This window comes from Vulpes vulpes, chromosome 16, assembly GCF_048418805.1.
Source record: "Vulpes vulpes isolate BD-2025 chromosome 16, VulVul3, whole genome shotgun sequence".
Classification (NCBI taxonomy): Eukaryota; Metazoa; Chordata; class Mammalia; order Carnivora; family Canidae; genus Vulpes; species Vulpes vulpes.
In genome coordinates this window covers 5,047,612-5,063,011 of record NC_132795.1, presented here as the reverse complement: position 1 = coordinate 5,063,011, position 15,400 = coordinate 5,047,612, and the positions used below count along the sequence as shown (strand labels likewise).

At 54.0% G+C, this 15,400-nt stretch overlaps 1 protein-coding gene across 7 annotated transcripts; it reads right to left on the bottom strand.

Moving 5' to 3' along the window:
• Positions 1 to 3,339: 3,339 nt before the first annotated feature.
• DNPEP (aspartyl aminopeptidase) lies at positions 3,340 to 14,590 on the bottom strand. 7 transcript variants are annotated; one of them, XM_072742812.1, is made up of 15 exons: positions 14,524 to 14,590; positions 13,820 to 13,913; positions 13,644 to 13,732; positions 13,404 to 13,517; positions 13,035 to 13,250; positions 12,691 to 12,821; positions 12,322 to 12,397; positions 12,095 to 12,202; positions 11,283 to 11,360; positions 10,235 to 10,318; positions 8,860 to 9,020; positions 8,424 to 8,463; positions 8,224 to 8,325; positions 3,812 to 3,979; positions 3,340 to 3,478 (listed from the first exon to the last, which is right to left on the bottom strand). In XM_072742812.1, exons 1-15 carry the CDS (start codon positions 14,527 to 14,529, stop codon positions 3,428 to 3,430), a joined length of 1,518 nt encoding a protein of 505 aa, XP_072598913.1. In that variant the 5' UTR covers positions 14,530 to 14,590; the 3' UTR covers positions 3,340 to 3,427. The 7 variants fall into 7 exon arrangements, with proteins under 7 accessions (XP_072598913.1, XP_072598914.1, XP_025857882.1 ...); XM_072742813.1 differs by having other exon boundaries at positions 13,035 to 13,160; XM_026002097.2 differs by having other exon boundaries at positions 13,035 to 13,160; positions 14,330 to 14,529.
• Between the last annotated feature and the right edge of the window lie 810 nt (positions 14,591 to 15,400).

The following is a 15,400-nucleotide window of genomic DNA, read 5'->3' as shown; positions in this document are numbered from 1 at the left end:
GTCACTGAGGCTAATGCCAAGCTGACGTCCTAAACTGTTGTCACTTTACATTCTCACTAACGTTGTATAAAAGTTCTTGTTGCTCCACATCCTTAAAACACTTGGTATTGTCAGATTTAAAATTTTTTTGTATCATAATGGGTGTGTAGCAGTGACTTGTCATATTTTTTTTAAGATTTTATTTATTTACGAGAGACCCAGAGAGGGAACCAGAGACACATGCAGAGGGAGAAGCAGGCTCCCCATGGGGAGCCTGATGTGGAACTTGATCTCAGGACCCCGGGATCGCGCCTGAGCCAAAGGCAGACGCTCAACCACTGAGCCACCCAGGTACCCCAACTTACCATGGTTTTAGTTTAGATTAGATTAAACCATATGAAATTGCCATTTTGGGGGATCCCTGGGTGGCTCAGCGGTTTAGCACCTGCCTTTGGCCCAGGGCGCGATTCTGGAGTCCCGGATCGAATCCCACGTCCAGCTCCCGGCATGGAGCCTGCTTCTCCCTCCTCATGTGTCTCTGCCTCTCTCTCTCTCTCTGTCTCTCTATGTCTATCATAAATAAATAAATAAATCTTAAAAAAAAGAAATTGCCACTTTGTAGGTCAAAATAGTCAATTTCATAACTCAACCTAATATTTCTGATAGCTTATGAAGTAGAACATATTTTCGTATATTTACTGGCTTTTTATTATGAAGTGCCCATTTAAGTATTTTGCTCATTCTTTTAGATGTCTGACTTTTCTTTTTTTTTCTTTTGACTTTTCTTATTCACCGTCTTATGTACTCTGAATATGAGCCCTCTGTAAATTACATGTGTTGCAAATAAGCCGTCTAATCCTCTTAATGATGTCTTAATTTCAATGAGGTCCAAATGTCAATATTTTCCTCTATGCATAATGTTCTTTGTATCCTCTCTAAACCTTCTCCTAACCAAGATCATAAAGATATTCTCCCTTAATAGTTCCTAAAGCTTTATGATTTTGCTATCTATATTTAGATCTAAAATCCATTTGTAATTGATTTTGTATATTGTGGGAGGGAGGACTCCAACCTAATTTTCCCATATGAATATCCAATTTTCAAAGCACAGTTTATGGAAAAGATCATCTGAGTTGCTTTCATCAGATACTCACTTCCCTCTGTTGATGCTTCTGGTCAAGTCAACCCTTGAATCAATCATATCCTGTCTTAATCAGTTTTATAATAAGCTTTGATAACTGGTAAAGCGATTGTCTTCTTCAAAGTGTTTTAGCTATTTCTATAAATATTATAGAATCCACTTGTCAGGGACGCATGAGTGGCTCAGCAGTTGAGTGTGTGCCTTGGGCTCAGGATATGATCCCAGGGTCCTGGGATCGAGTCCCGCATCAGGCTCCCCATGGGGAGCCTGCTTCTCCCCCTGCATGTGTCTCTGCCTCTCTGTGTGTCTCTCATAAATAAAATATTAAAAAAAAAAAAAAGAATCCACTTGTCAATTTCCACTATTTATGAAAAAAGCAGAGAGGAGCAAACCTATTACATTTTTATGAGGATTGCACTGAATCTATATATCAATTTGGAGGCTAACTAGTATTTTTACAATATGGAGTTTCACATCTACAAACAACACCTATCTTCCCAATTATTTGGACCTCCTTTCATATAATTTTTTTCTGTAGAAATCTTTTAATGTTTATTCATAGGTACTTGATTATTATGCATTGTAGAAGTTGTCCTTTTAAAATTTTCATTTTTTAACTATTCATTGCTGGTCTAAAGAAATTGAATTAATTTTGGTATATTGATTTTTCAGCCAGCCACCTTGATAAAACTCTCTTATTAATTCAAAGAATAGAGCTTTTGGATTTCCTGTGTAACAAATCCTATCAAATGGAAGCTCACCTCCCCTTTTGGTATGTCTTTTATCCTCTATCTCACCTTATCACCCAAGCTAGGGACCCACAGTATGATGTTGACTGGAAATAGAAAACCCGGCATCCTTGTCTTATTCTCACTCTCAAAAGAGCACTGGCTTGGTTTAGGCTTCCCCAGCAGCAGACCTGAGATCAGGATCCAGGTGCAAGTTTGAGAAATGGAGGAAAACACTGGTAGGGGCGTGGGGATGTGAGACAAAGAAGGGAGGGTGGCCTGTAAAGCAGTGTGTTATCAGGCTTAATTTTGGAGTTTAACTCTGCTGGGGTCAAAGAGCCAGTGTCAACTACCCAGGTCAGGGTGATCTCCCTGAGGGAGCTGGAGTCTAATTCTTAGAGTCCTGGCAGTCTCTGGTTGGAGCATTAGCTCCCTAGCAGGAGTGGGAAACCAGTCAGGCAGCAAGACACCCCCAGGCAAAGAAATGCTACTATTGGCAGGTGAAGTTGGGCCAAGTCTAGGGAGTGATCACAGTGAGGGACGGAGGTGGGTTCCTAACGTGTCTTCTACCAACACCTTCCACTCTTACAAACAGCCCCGGCAGTCCCCATAGGATGGCAGCAGCTGCCTGAGTCCAGCTCTCTCCAAATGTCCTCCAAACATCACTCAGTTCAACCGAAGGACAAGAAAGGAAATAAAAACACTTGTATCCCGTGCTTCCAGCAAACAGAAAATACTACAGATTTTGGCGATCAAGCGCCGTCACCTGGTCTCTGCTATTCATAAATCCTAGGACCACATCAACCCCGGGGAGCTCAGATCCACAGCAGTGGTTCCCAGCAACCTGGCCTCCAAGGGACCACGCTCCCATCACGGTGGAGCATGCCAGTGTGTCACCAGCACGCTTGGCACTGATGAGACTACTGGGCTGGGTGGGGGACAAAATAGGCAAACTGTAAGACAAAGAAGGGGGATGAACGAACACAAGAGAAGGGGCAGGAGAAGGAGGAAGAGGAAGAAGGAAGGAAGGAAGGGAAGGAAGGAAGGAGATAAAAGAGACAAAGGATGGGGGAAATTATTAACCAGAGGAAAAAACATTTAATAATAAGGGCCTGCTTATGAAAGTTAATGAGATGGGGAGGGGAGGTGGGGGCATAGCCCGGGGCTGCCCAGGTCTTGTGCTGAGCATGGAGACCTCATGGCACCGAGATGGGCTCAGGGACTGTTCTGGTAACAGAGGAGCATTGAGGCCACTTCCTGGAAGGGAGGACCGGGGATGGAAGGGGGCCTTCCGACTGTGGGCCCATTTACCCGACGCCCACCTCAGGCATGGGCTTAAGGGAAAGAGGTTTGAGGTCTGGCCTGCATCAGCTCCCAGGAGCTGCGGCTACTCTAACTGACCCCACTACCTGCCCCGCTGTTCTGGTTCCACAGGTCAAGCCAGTTTCAACTCCCCCCCACCCCTCCAGGCTCCAAATAAACACAACAGAATGAGACTGAGTGAAAAATCCACTTTAATAATCCAGCTTCAGCTCAGCTGACAACTTCTCAAGTGTAAGAGAAGTCTTTCCAAGAGGCCTCAATCCACTAAGAGGTTACGGCTCAGAGAAGGGAACAGCTCAAAGAAGCCCTAAAATAGAAAGCAACATGAGATGAGATCTGGCATCAGTGGGCACCTGCTGTACGCCTCCCGCCCACACGGGGCCCAGCCGGAGGGGTACAGGTGCGTCACCCACACTTGACAAATGCCCCGGTCTTCTCATCTCTCATCTCCTCTCTGTCCTCTCATTATCCTCTGGGGACTAGTCAGGGGCCCCTGTGCCTCAGGAAGAATGGGGACCCTTCCTTTCCTACATGGTAGCACCCAGACAGCCAGATCCCATCACCCAAGCCGGCCACCTAGCGATGGTGATGTTGCCCCAGCATCAAACCCCAGCACCAGGGGAGGAAGGAGCCCAGTCACCTTGAAGAGGGTGATGGTCTGGAGGACTCCTGAGGTGCAGGCGGTCTCCCGGATGGAGTGCATGGCCAGCTGGGGGCTGCCTAAATCCAGAACCCGCAGGCCCAGCCGAGAAGCCAAGATAGGTCCGATGGTGGTTCCACAGGGAGAGTCATTCCGCACCATGAGATCCTAGCGGGCAGGAGGAGAGGCTCATGAACAACATGTGGTGTCTGCTCATCAAACCCGAAGAGGAAGTCACCTAAGAACTGCAGGCCTGAAGGGGGCCACTTCCGCCCCTCAGAGAGTGGATGGGACCAGAATGAAAACGGAAAGCCCACATTAAATAGCAGGCCCCAAGGACAGCAGATGCTGGACTGGTCCCATTCCCTGTCTGAACTGCCGTCACCCTAATTCCGGCTGCCGCTATCTTGCCTGCCATTAAGAATCCCTTCTCCAAAAAAATAAAAACAAAAAAAAAAAAACAAAAAACAAACAAACAAAAAAAAGGATCCCTTCTCCACATAGCAGGCAAGGGAATTAAAAACAATAAAATGTGCCGTTTATAACACTTACACACACTGTGTCCCCACGTCCCCACTCCCCCAACACACAAAGAATGTTCATTCAGCAGTGTTAGTGCTTTCAGAAATATTGCTATTGGCATTTTCTTTATATCCTGTTAAAAAAAATAAATAAGAAAACCATGACATTCAATATTAAGATTTTCAGTATAAGGGAAAACAGATTCATAGAATCAGATAAATCAAGGACGACTGGGTGGCTCAGTCGGTTAAGCATCTGCCTTTGGCTCAGGTCATGGTCCCAGGGTCCTGGGATGGAGTCCCACGGTAGGCTCGCTCAGCAGGGAGTCTGCTTCTCCCTCTCCCTCTGCCCCTCCCCCTCTGCTCATGCTCTCTTTCTCATGTGCTCTCTAAAAAAAACCTTTAAAATCAGATCAGGGATCCCTGGGTGGCACAGCGGTTTAGCGCCTGCCTTTGGCCCAGGGCGCGATCCTGGAGACCCGGGATCGAATCCCACATCGGGCTCCCAGTGCATGGAGCCTGCTTCTCCCTCTGCCTATGTCTCTGCCTCTCTCTCTCTCTGTGTGACTATCATGAATAAATAAATAAAATCTTTAAAAATAATAATAATAAATAAAATCAGATCAGTAGTAACTATTATTTTTAGAATAAGAATTACAGTTATTAACTCATGGTTTTTAAAAAATATATAGTACTTTCTAACTACGTCATCAGAAATGACCCCAAAGCACTGTCCCCCCTGATAACAATGGTGTCATGGTGCCAGACTCTGGTCTCTAAAATCACCATCCATCCAAAGCTGCCACATCTGGGTAGGAAAATGAACAAGATGAGCCTGCAATTTCTTGTTATATAGAAAAAAAGAGAACTTTTGAGTCCTGTCAAAAGGACTCCCACTGGTCAAAGTTATGACAATCTGAGAACGAAATAAAGTGACTACAGTGGGAGCCTGCATGGCTCAGTCGGTTAACCACCTGACTCTTGATTTCAATTCAGGCCATGATCCTGTCAATTCAGGTCATGGGGTCAAGTCCCATGTCAGGTTCTGTGCTCAGTGGGGAGTCTGCTTAGGATTCTCTCCCTCTCCCTCTGCCCCTCTCCCCACTCTCTCAAATAAATAAAATCTTTTAAAAAATGATTATACTGCATCAGATCACACTAAACCAATGAAAATCTGACTCCATGTCAGAAAAGGAAAAGAAAATCCTATGTGTCACCATTTGAAGTGGCTGTTAATATGCTTCACCTTGAAAACTGATTATTTAAGGGAATGAATTAGCACTTATCTGGTCTTTCCAGTAGAAACCATATTTCATGTTAACCAAATAACCTTAGTGGATGAGAAGAAAGTTCTGCTTCCCAGAATAGCAGCTAATTCATGCAGAAGAGATGACACGTAGAAGGGATGAATGAAATTACTGATTTCAGCAAGGATTATTATTATTTTTAAAGATTTTATTTATTTATTCATAGAGACACACACAGAGAGAGAGGCAGAGACAGAGGCAGAGGGACAAGCAGGCTCCATGCAGAGAGCCTGATGTGGGACTCGATCCAGGGTCTCCAGGATCACGCCCTGGCCTGCAGGCGACGCTAAACCGCTGCGCCACCGGGGCTGCCCTCAGTAAGGATTATTAACATGGTGTCAGACCATGAGGTGTCTGCCTGGTAGGGAACTGGTCACTTGCACAGGTTACTGTCCAGCCAAAGGAGGAACCCCCCCCATATGATGGAAGGATTGGAGGAAACCCCAATCAGGTGCTCAATCTTACCATTATTGAGGGCAGATCGCCCAGATAATATGAGTATGATGCAAAATTAAGGACATATCAGTCAGAATGTCTTCTGGTCAAAAAAGTTTAACTTGAATCCAACAAACTTTTAGGTATGAATTCCAATTTACAGAAAACACAGGGCCTTCAGGCACCAGTTACACACCACGAGGAAGCAACCAGATGCATCCAGAAAGTGAGATATTATATGAGACAATGGGCCTCATTTCTTCCAACACGTCAATGTTACTTTATTTTTTTAAACATTTATTTATTTGAGAGAGAGAGAGAGAGAGAGACAGAGAGAGTGCGTGCAAGCAAGTGCACCAGCAGGAAGTAGAGGGAGAAGGAGAGAGAATCCTAAGGAGACTATGCTGAGCACAGAGCCCGACATAGAGCTCAATCTCACAATCCTGAGATCAGGACCTGAGCTGAAACCAAGAGTCTGATGCTTCACCGGGTGCACCACCCAGGAGCCCCAAGTCAATGTATTTTGTTTTTTTTTTTAAGGTTTTATTTATTTACTTGAGAGAGAGAGCATGAGCAGATGGAGGGGCAGAGGGACAAACAGACTCCCTGAAGCGGGACTCGATCTCAAGGCCCAGAGACCATGACCCAAGCAGGTCAGATGCTCAACCGACCAAGCCACCCAGGCGCCCCATCAAGGTTACTTTAAAAGGGAGGGGGGAGGATGAGGGCTGCACCACATTATGAGGCATTTAAGCAATGCATCAACCAGATGTAACATGTGGCCCTGAACCGATACTATGGTGGGACAAACCTCCGTAAAGAGTATTTTGGGAATAACTAGGGAAAACTGAAAATGCTCTGGAGGGTGCCTGGCTGGCTCAGGTGGTAGAAGATGAGACTTGATCTTGGGGTCGTGGGTTCAAGCCCCACGCCGGGCATAGAGATTGCTTTAAAAAAATAAAGATCAGTGCGTTAGATTGGACACAAATTTACTGTGACAAAAATGTACTGAAATGAAAAGGTAGAGAATTCAGAGTGAAGAGAAAGCAACAAATATAACCAAAATGATTCCATTTTTTATAAAATACGTGTTAAGTACACGCACAGAAAAAAATCTGGACAAATATACACAAACGCCTGCAAGTTAATGTTTTCTTATTTCTATTCTTGTTTCCTACTTTTGTGAAGAACGCAGGTCCTGCTTCTGCTGTGAGTTACTGAAAACTCCCCCACTGTCTTCTCACGGCCTCAGAACAAAATGCAAACCCCCTGCCTCGGCCTAGCAGGCCCTGCACGACTGGCCTGGGCAGGTTTCTCCCCCTCCACTCCTGCTCTCACCCCACCTTTGCCCCCCAGGCTCCATCTCCAGACAGCGCAGCACACTCCTGCGCCCCCTGCGGCCTCTGCCCTCGTCCCTCTGCTGGGATGCTCTCCCTGCAGACTCACCCACGGCTGCCTCTTTCTCAACAGTGAAGTCTCAGCTCAAAGCATCACTTCTTCCACAGAGGCCTCCCCAAGAACAGAACTACTCGGGTCTACAGGGGGCGGGGTGGGGCCATGCAGCAGAGAGAGCCCTGAGCCAGGAGACAGGATGCGGGGGTCCCAGTCCTGACTCACCAGGACCCAAGTGCTATTTGTCACTGGACCATCAGGGCCCAGTCCCTTAGAGCTCCACCTCGACCTATTTCTGCCCAGACGGGCCATTGCCCTGGAGAGGATGGAAATGAGCAGTTGGGAGTTCCCATCTCCCCAGCCTTGAACTTCACTTATGGAAGCCCCCAGGCTGCGTAAGAGAGACACAGGGAGCGCGTGGGAAACAGGCAGGACTAACCCACATGCCGCAAGCACACTGTACCTTCAGTTCTCACAGAAACCCAGCAGGAGAGGCCTCACTCTCAGCCCCATTTTACAGGTGTGGAAACTGAGTCAGAGAAACGAAGAGCCTAGTTGGCAGTCACGGGACTAGCCCCACAGCACAACCAGCGCTGATGCCAGCCCTGCCTAGATCCAAAACCCGTCCTCGCGCTACTGGAGGTGAGGGTTCACCAAGGGCTGACTACCAGGTGCCCCCCTTCACTGGGGGCCCGTCCGCTTATGCCCCCGACCCCACTCCCTCTAGCACATCCTCCCAGGCAGGACCCGGCCTCACCTGCAGGGGCACCCCGACACTATTGGCCACCTCTCGGATCAGGGCCTCGGAAACCGCATTCGAGGCATAGCGCTGCTTGCTGTTCACCTTGATCACAGGGCCCTGGGGAGACGGAGACCAGGAAGCGGGGTGAGGCGCACATGGGAGACGGGGCCCAGAGCCAGCCCTCAAGTCCCTCAGGAGAAACAGGGGCACCTCACCTTGTGGAAGAGGGGCCGGTGGTTCTCCTCATGCTTGTCCCTGTAAGAGACGATCAAAGGCCCAAAGGCCGGGATGGCAAACAGGAGGCAGGCCTGTCCGCAGCCGCTGCCACCCCTGCGAACATCACTAAGGCAGCGCAGCACTGCCTCCCACCCAGCCCCGGAGGCCCCCGGAGGCCCCCAGAGGCGTGCCACACAGGGCTCCAGGCAGCCTCTAGGGGTAGGAGGGAATCAGCCTGCAGACAGAGTCTCCTTGACACACCGGGCGGGGTATTACACGACTCTGACAGGTTGGGCCTAGGCTCAGTCTAAAGGAGGCCACCACCGACCTTCCCGCCAGGATGAGGAAGAAGGGGCAGGGGGAGAGGCTGGGGGCCCCAGGCTAGGCTCTGCTCGGGTCTCCAGCTGTGAGGACCGCCCGGCCCGGCAGACTCACAGGTAGTTGGGGTGCACGGCGTGGGCCATGTCTGCGCTGATCATGTAGGATTTGGGGATGGCTTCCTCGAAGGCCGTCAGGTGCTGGGAGGAGGCCGAGATGCGGCGCAGCACCAGCTCTGTCAGCAGTGACTGTGCCCCCTGGGCGCTCTCGGAGCCCACCTGGTGAGAGCAGACACTGGCTCTGGGGTCTGGGTCAGGGGCCTGAGCTGGAAGCCAGGGATGGGGGCCCAACACCCAGGACCCCGCTGACTCTGGATGAGGAATGCAGGGTGTTGTCAGTAACTTCCCTGACCCGGTGCCACTGAAAACCTGACGGTGGGCTGGGGCCCAACTGATCCTAAGTCCTCTCTGGGGCAGAAGGAGTACTTCCTGCGGGCTTCCTACACTGCCTCCCCTCCTCCTCCTCTGACCCTCAGCTCTGGGGCTCAGCACAGGTGCCCGACCATGCTGGCCAATCGTCTTTTTTTTTTTTTTTTAAGATCTTATTTATTTATTCATGAGAGACAGAGAGAGAGAGAGGCAGAGACACAGGCAGAGGGAGAAGCAGGCTCCATGCAGGGAGCCCAACGTGGGACTTGATCTCGGGACCCCAGGATCACACCCTGGGCTGAAGGCGGCGCTAAACCACCGAGCCACCCAGGCTGCCCCCAAATGTCTTTTATGCACGTAACAGAGATGCTAACTATCCACGCCACCTTGTACTACAAAACATCCAACTGTAGCTAAGCACAGAATTGCCCAGTTAGAGAGGGCGCTCCTAGCTTCCTCTCACAACTAAACACGGCCACGCCGAGTTCCATGGACCAGGCAGTGAGGAATGCCACCTTCCGGTCGTGCCTTAAAAGGAGGAGGCGCGCACCCTCCCTCTGTCCTTCCCTCTCCTCCTGCTAACTCGGTATCTACACGATGGCAGGAGCTGGACCAGGCAGCCTGGACCCTGAGACAGAAGCCGGGTGCTCAGGATGGCAGAGTCCTGTCCTGAATTGCTACCCCTGACCCGTGCAGTTTCAGGAAAGAGAATGCCCCATGTTCAGGCTGTTACGGCATCTCAGAGCACCTAACACAAGCCCACGGTGAGGCCCCACCACGCACAGAGCCCTGGGACTACAGATGAAGGGCAGAGGCCGTGTCCTCGAGGAGCTCACCGTGTGGCACACACAGCGCTATGCGAGGCAAAGTCATGCTCTGGAAGCCAGATAAATGCTGAGCCAGCAGGGCGACCATGTGCTAAGGGAGCACAAGCAGGGCCTTCCCATCTTTGGGGCTCCCAGAACTGCCCTGCTTATGGTGGGTGCCTGGTACAAGTTGGCTGCGGGAAGCTTCACAGAGGGGACCCTCCACCGAAGAGACCCTCCACACAGCCCTCTACGTACCTCTTCGTTGTCATAGAGAGCGATCATGCGCACATGGGGCTCCGAGGCCAAAGAGGCAGGGGCCGCACAGGAGTCGATCAAAGCCTGTTTGGAGGGGGGAGACCAAGAGCATCCTCCTCACTCCTCCTCCCTCCATAACCCTGCTCACCAACACCTCAACCTCATCAGAGGGATCGTGCTCCCCTCCTGCCTCCTGTCGGCCGGAGTGAAGTGGGCTGGGGCTCTGACTGGCCGTCATCTCTCAGGGCATTGCCTGGCATGCAGGAGACCTTTTTACCTGGGCTGGGAGAACCACCCTTTGGGCCTGCTCCTATACCTTCTTTTTTTTTTTTTTTTTTTAATATTTTATTTATTCATGAGAGACACACACAGAGAGAGAGAGAGAGAGAGAGGCAGAGACACAGGCAGAGGCAGAAGCAGGCTCGATGCAGGAGCCTGATGTGGGACTCGATCCCAGGTCTCCAGGATCACACCCTGGGCTGAAGGCAGTGCTAAACCGCTGGGCCACCTGGGCTGCGTCTCCTATACCTTCCTGCATGAGAGGCAGGAGGAGGAGCAAGATGAGGCAGGGCGGGGGCGGGGGGGAGCAGAGAATACTGGAAAGGCAAAAAGCCACACAATGCACATAAATTAATTGGCCCCTGTGAAAAGATTGAGGTCCAGAGAGGTCACCGGGACTCCAACAAGGTGACACAGCTGGCTGGCTGCAGAAGCTGATTCAAGTCCCAGGTATGGCCCTGGTCTCTGTGGCAGCCCAAAGCCTGTCTCCAAGAATAGGATGGGGCGGGAAGGAGAGGTATGAAAAGAAGAGATAGCAAGAGGGAAGAAAGAAACAGAACTGACTAGCGTAGAAAGAAGGAAGGGACACCAAGGTGACTGGGAGGAAGAGAGACAGCCCCACTGAGACCCCAAGGCACAGAGAGAGGGCTAAGTGGGTGTAAGCCTGGAGGGCAAGGGGAGCAGAGGGAAGTGGATGAGGCTGCATTATGAGGAGCTAAGGCCCCTCCCTGAAGTGGTGTGTGCTGCCCGGGGTGCCCCAGCTGCATACCTGCAGGGCACAGAAGCAGCTGTGCAGATTGTCCAGCCGAGGGGCAAAGATGAACTCCTCATAGGCACCACCCAGGACCTAGAAAGACACGGCAGTCAGCCCAACCTTCAACCCTCTGCCCCAACTCACCTGCTGCTCCCAAAGGCCTGGGTTCGAGCGAGCCTCGGTGCATCTGTGTATAGTGCCCCACGCCCCCCCTCCAGCTTAGGGCGCTGTGCTCCTGCTATGTGGGGCTGAGTGGACAACGAGGAATGGAGCTGGGTAGGAGCAGAGGGATAGGGGGGTGACGCTCCTACCAGTTCCTGTGGGATGGGGGAAAGGAGAGGAGCCAAACGGACAGGAAAAAAGCTAAGAAAATGAAGAGAAGAGGAGACCAGCCCAGAAACAGTGCATATTCAAACAAGACCGAACATCCAGAAGCTTCATAATCTCCTACTTTGGGCAACTGGGAGGGACACAAGGGCAGGTTCCAGAGAAAGGGGGGCCACATCCAGGCCTTCTGCCCTCAGAGGTGCAGGGCCAGTGTGAGTCAGAGTACACAGCGACCACCTATAGCAGAAACTCCTAGGGAATCTGTGGAGGGGCTGATTCCCAGGGCCACTGCAGGCGTCCAAGTAGGCAGGTCTGGAGTGTGAAAGTGCCCTTTTGAGAACCTCTGGCCCAGAGGCAGAGGGACATGGTGTCTATTGGGAAGAAGAGGGGAGAGAGTAAATGGGGGACTGGCCGAGGAGGTGAGCGGCTTTGGGGGATACACTGGGGTAGGCTAGGACGTGGGCGATCCCCACCCATGAGTCCCTGCAGCCATTCCTCACCGCAGGCTGGGTGTCAGCAAGGCACAGCTCCATCTCCAAGATATCCTCAGGGCTCAGTCCCAGATGGGCACACAGAAGGGACATGAGAACTGAGTGGTGGCGGTCATCCTGCAGGACAGAAGCATGCTTGGAGGAAGGTCTGCTTGTTCTGTCCTGCCCCTTCTCAGAGAATCAGTCCCTTCCCCCTCCCCTGCCCCCCACTTCTCGAGAGCAGAGGACTCTCTTACTGCAGCATTGAGAGGCCCAGGCTCAGGAGTCCCCTTCTCCAGCTCCTCCTGGACTGCTGTGGCAAGAATGGGAACTCTGTGGGGAGACACGTGAGGGAAGTGTGGGGAGAGCTGGGGGGGCAGGGCACCCCCCCATGCTCAAGCATCTCCCAATGGAAACTGTCCTTGTCCTTCGAGTCCCAACTTGCTTCCCAAATGGCAGAGCGCAGAGCCATGAGGTTTCCTCAGATACCATCAGCTGGGTTCCAAGAGCATAACGGGGCTGCGGCTACCATTAGGTAGCAGGGTCCCAGGTCCCAGCGGGCCCCTTCCATCCCTGGGCGCCCCAGCCATCCCTCCCAGTCACCACAGCCCTGACCCCAGGCTTACAAGTGCATCTCCATGTTGGGCCCAAAGTTCTCGTTGACATTTCGCTGCAGATGGATGGCCAGGTGGGGGATGCGGAGAATGGGCCGGTCCACATGCACCAGCCGCTGTTCCAGCCGGCCTGAGGTAGGGCACTGTGGCCCCCCGGGCCAGGTCAGACCACGGTGCTTCCCTACCGCAGCTGGTTAAAACCCCCACTTCACCCAGACTAACCAACATGATCCTGGAGCCCAGACTGGCCCACTCGGCCCCTTCCCTGGAGGGCTCTCCACAAGTCCCCTGAAGGAAGGTCACAATCCTCTGGAGCTGGAAGGTGAGAACCTCCCAGGTCCTACCCCAGTTCCCACCTTGACAATGACGCGTCCAGCCAAGGTCAGGTCCCGGTCGAACCAGGTGCTCCAGATCCCACCACCATAGGTCTCCACGCCAACCTGCTGGAAGCCCACCTGGCTGCGGCGGGACCGCCGTTTCACCTGAGCGTGACGATGGGGAGTGAGCAGTAGAGAAGGTCGAGTAGCATGATTTGGAGGCGAAACAGATGAAGCAAGAGCTAAGGAAGGACACTGCTGACAGAGAAGGGCCCAAAGAATGGAAGAAGGGGGTGGCAAGTCTCCTTGCTCCAGAAATAGACACCCGCTCTGTCCCTGCCCACTCCCTTTTGCCCTGTGTTCCCCTGATGCCTCCCCTACCCCGGCGCAGCAGCCCCAGGTCCTCACCCGGAGGCAGGGGCTGTCCGTGTGGGCCCCAATGAGGCTGAAACCATTGCCAGGAACATACTGGCCTCCCACAGCAAAAGCGATGATCGTGGAGGAGTTCCTGGTCAGAAAGTACTGGGGGAAGGGGGGAGTTGGATTAGCTAGCCAGCTGGCACAAAGGACTTTGTGCCCTGGCCTAGGGATCTGCTGGTCTGCCCCCACCCCACCCCACCCCACCCCACCCCACCCCACCCCACGTACCTTGCTCTCCGGCTTGATATCCCAGCTCTCCGTCTCTTTGAGTTCATGGAAGCCAGCCTGGAGGAGGCGGCTGCGGCACTCGGCCACAGCTGCAGAAAAAGAGCCCTTTCAGAGCGATGGAAGCGGGGTAGGGGGCACAGGGGCCACCACCCTGCCCCTCTGTCCCGGTCACTTACCGTGGAAAGGAGAGGGGCTCCGGTTCACGAACTTGAGGAGTTCCCGGGCCGCGGCCTGCACCGCCTCTTTGCGGGCCCTCCCGGTCATGGCCACCTGGGGGTGGGGGGGAGCGGTGCCGCTTAGATTTCCACGAGGTTTGGGAGCCCTGATTGTTATTTTCCAGGCCCCGGGAGCCACCCGCCCCCCACAAGCCCCATTCCCGCGAAGTGACCGACCCAAGGCGCAGACCCCGCTTCCGCCTCTCTCCTCTCGGACACACGCGGACGCCCGGCCCAGCCTCTTCCCGCTGAAGCTCGGATCCTCCAGCCAGAGTATCAGCCCCGCAGCGCTCCCGCCCCGCTCGTCCCGCCCGCCCCTAAGCCGAGCCCTAGCCCGGCCCCTAAACCCCAGCCCCACGAGCCCGCCCAGAAACCCCGGGCGGTTCCGAGCTCCCAGCTCGCCAGCGGGCCCCCGGCTCTGAGCCGGCCTGTCCACGGAGCCAAAGCCCTATTGTCCGGCGAACACCCCACCTCCCCTCCACGCCCCTGCTTTCGGAGGCCACCGTGCCCAACCCCGGGAAGATCGGGTCACGGAGGCCGGGCTTTCGGTTTCGCTTTGGGCCAGGCTCAGCCCTCAGCTCGGCGCGCTGCTGCGCTTAGGCCCGGGGGGGCGCCGAGCCGGGCCTGGGATCCGAGTTAGAGCTGGGCTGGCCGCGGACGCCTACCTGCATGACCCCGCGCGTGTGCCCGCGTCCTCCAGCCCTGCCCCGGGCTCGGCCCGCCGGCCCCGCCCCCGGCCCCGCCCCCGGCCCCGCCGCACCGCCAGCCCCGCCCCCGCCGCCGGCCCCGCCCCCGCCGCGCCGCCAGCCCCGCCCCCGCCCCCGGCCCCGCCCCCGCCGCGCCGCCAGCCCCGCCCCTCACTAGTGCCCTCCTCCAGCCCCGCCCCTGCCCCGGCCCCGCCCCCGGCCCCGCCGCGCCGCCAGCCCCGCCCCCGCCCCCGGCCCCGCCCCCGCCGCGCCGCCAGCCCCGCCCCTCGCTAGTGCCCTCCGCCAGCCCCGCCCCTCGCTGGGCCCAGCTGCCAGCCCCGCCCCCGCCGCCGGCCCCGCCCCTCGCTGGGCCCAGTTGCCAGCCCCGCCCCCGCCGCCGGCCCCGCCCCTCGCTGGGCCCAGTTGCCAGCCCCGCCCCCTGCTAGTCCGTCCGCGGCGGTGGCGGGGGCCCTCTGCTGCCCGGGAGGTGCTAGGACAGCTGGGAGCCGCGCGCCCCCGGACCTGCCCCAGGTCAGAGTACGAGGGAAAACCCGCCCAGCCCGCTCACCTGGTCCGACGAGTGCTGCACAAAGTTCTCTCTCTCCCCACAGGCTCCCTTGTGATAATAAAAGCAACATGGCTAGTGTTCTTGGAGCGCTCACGGTGAGATAAGGCTTAACGTGTTTTCTGTTTAATCTTCACACCTGCTCTATCAACTTTGTACTTTTACTGTCCCTTTTTTACACATGAACAAAACGAGCTACAGAGAGGAATAACCTCCCCAGCGCATTAAGTGGCAAAGGTGCGGTTTGGACTCTAATTTGATTCCTGTATTCCCCTGATGCCTCCCCTACCC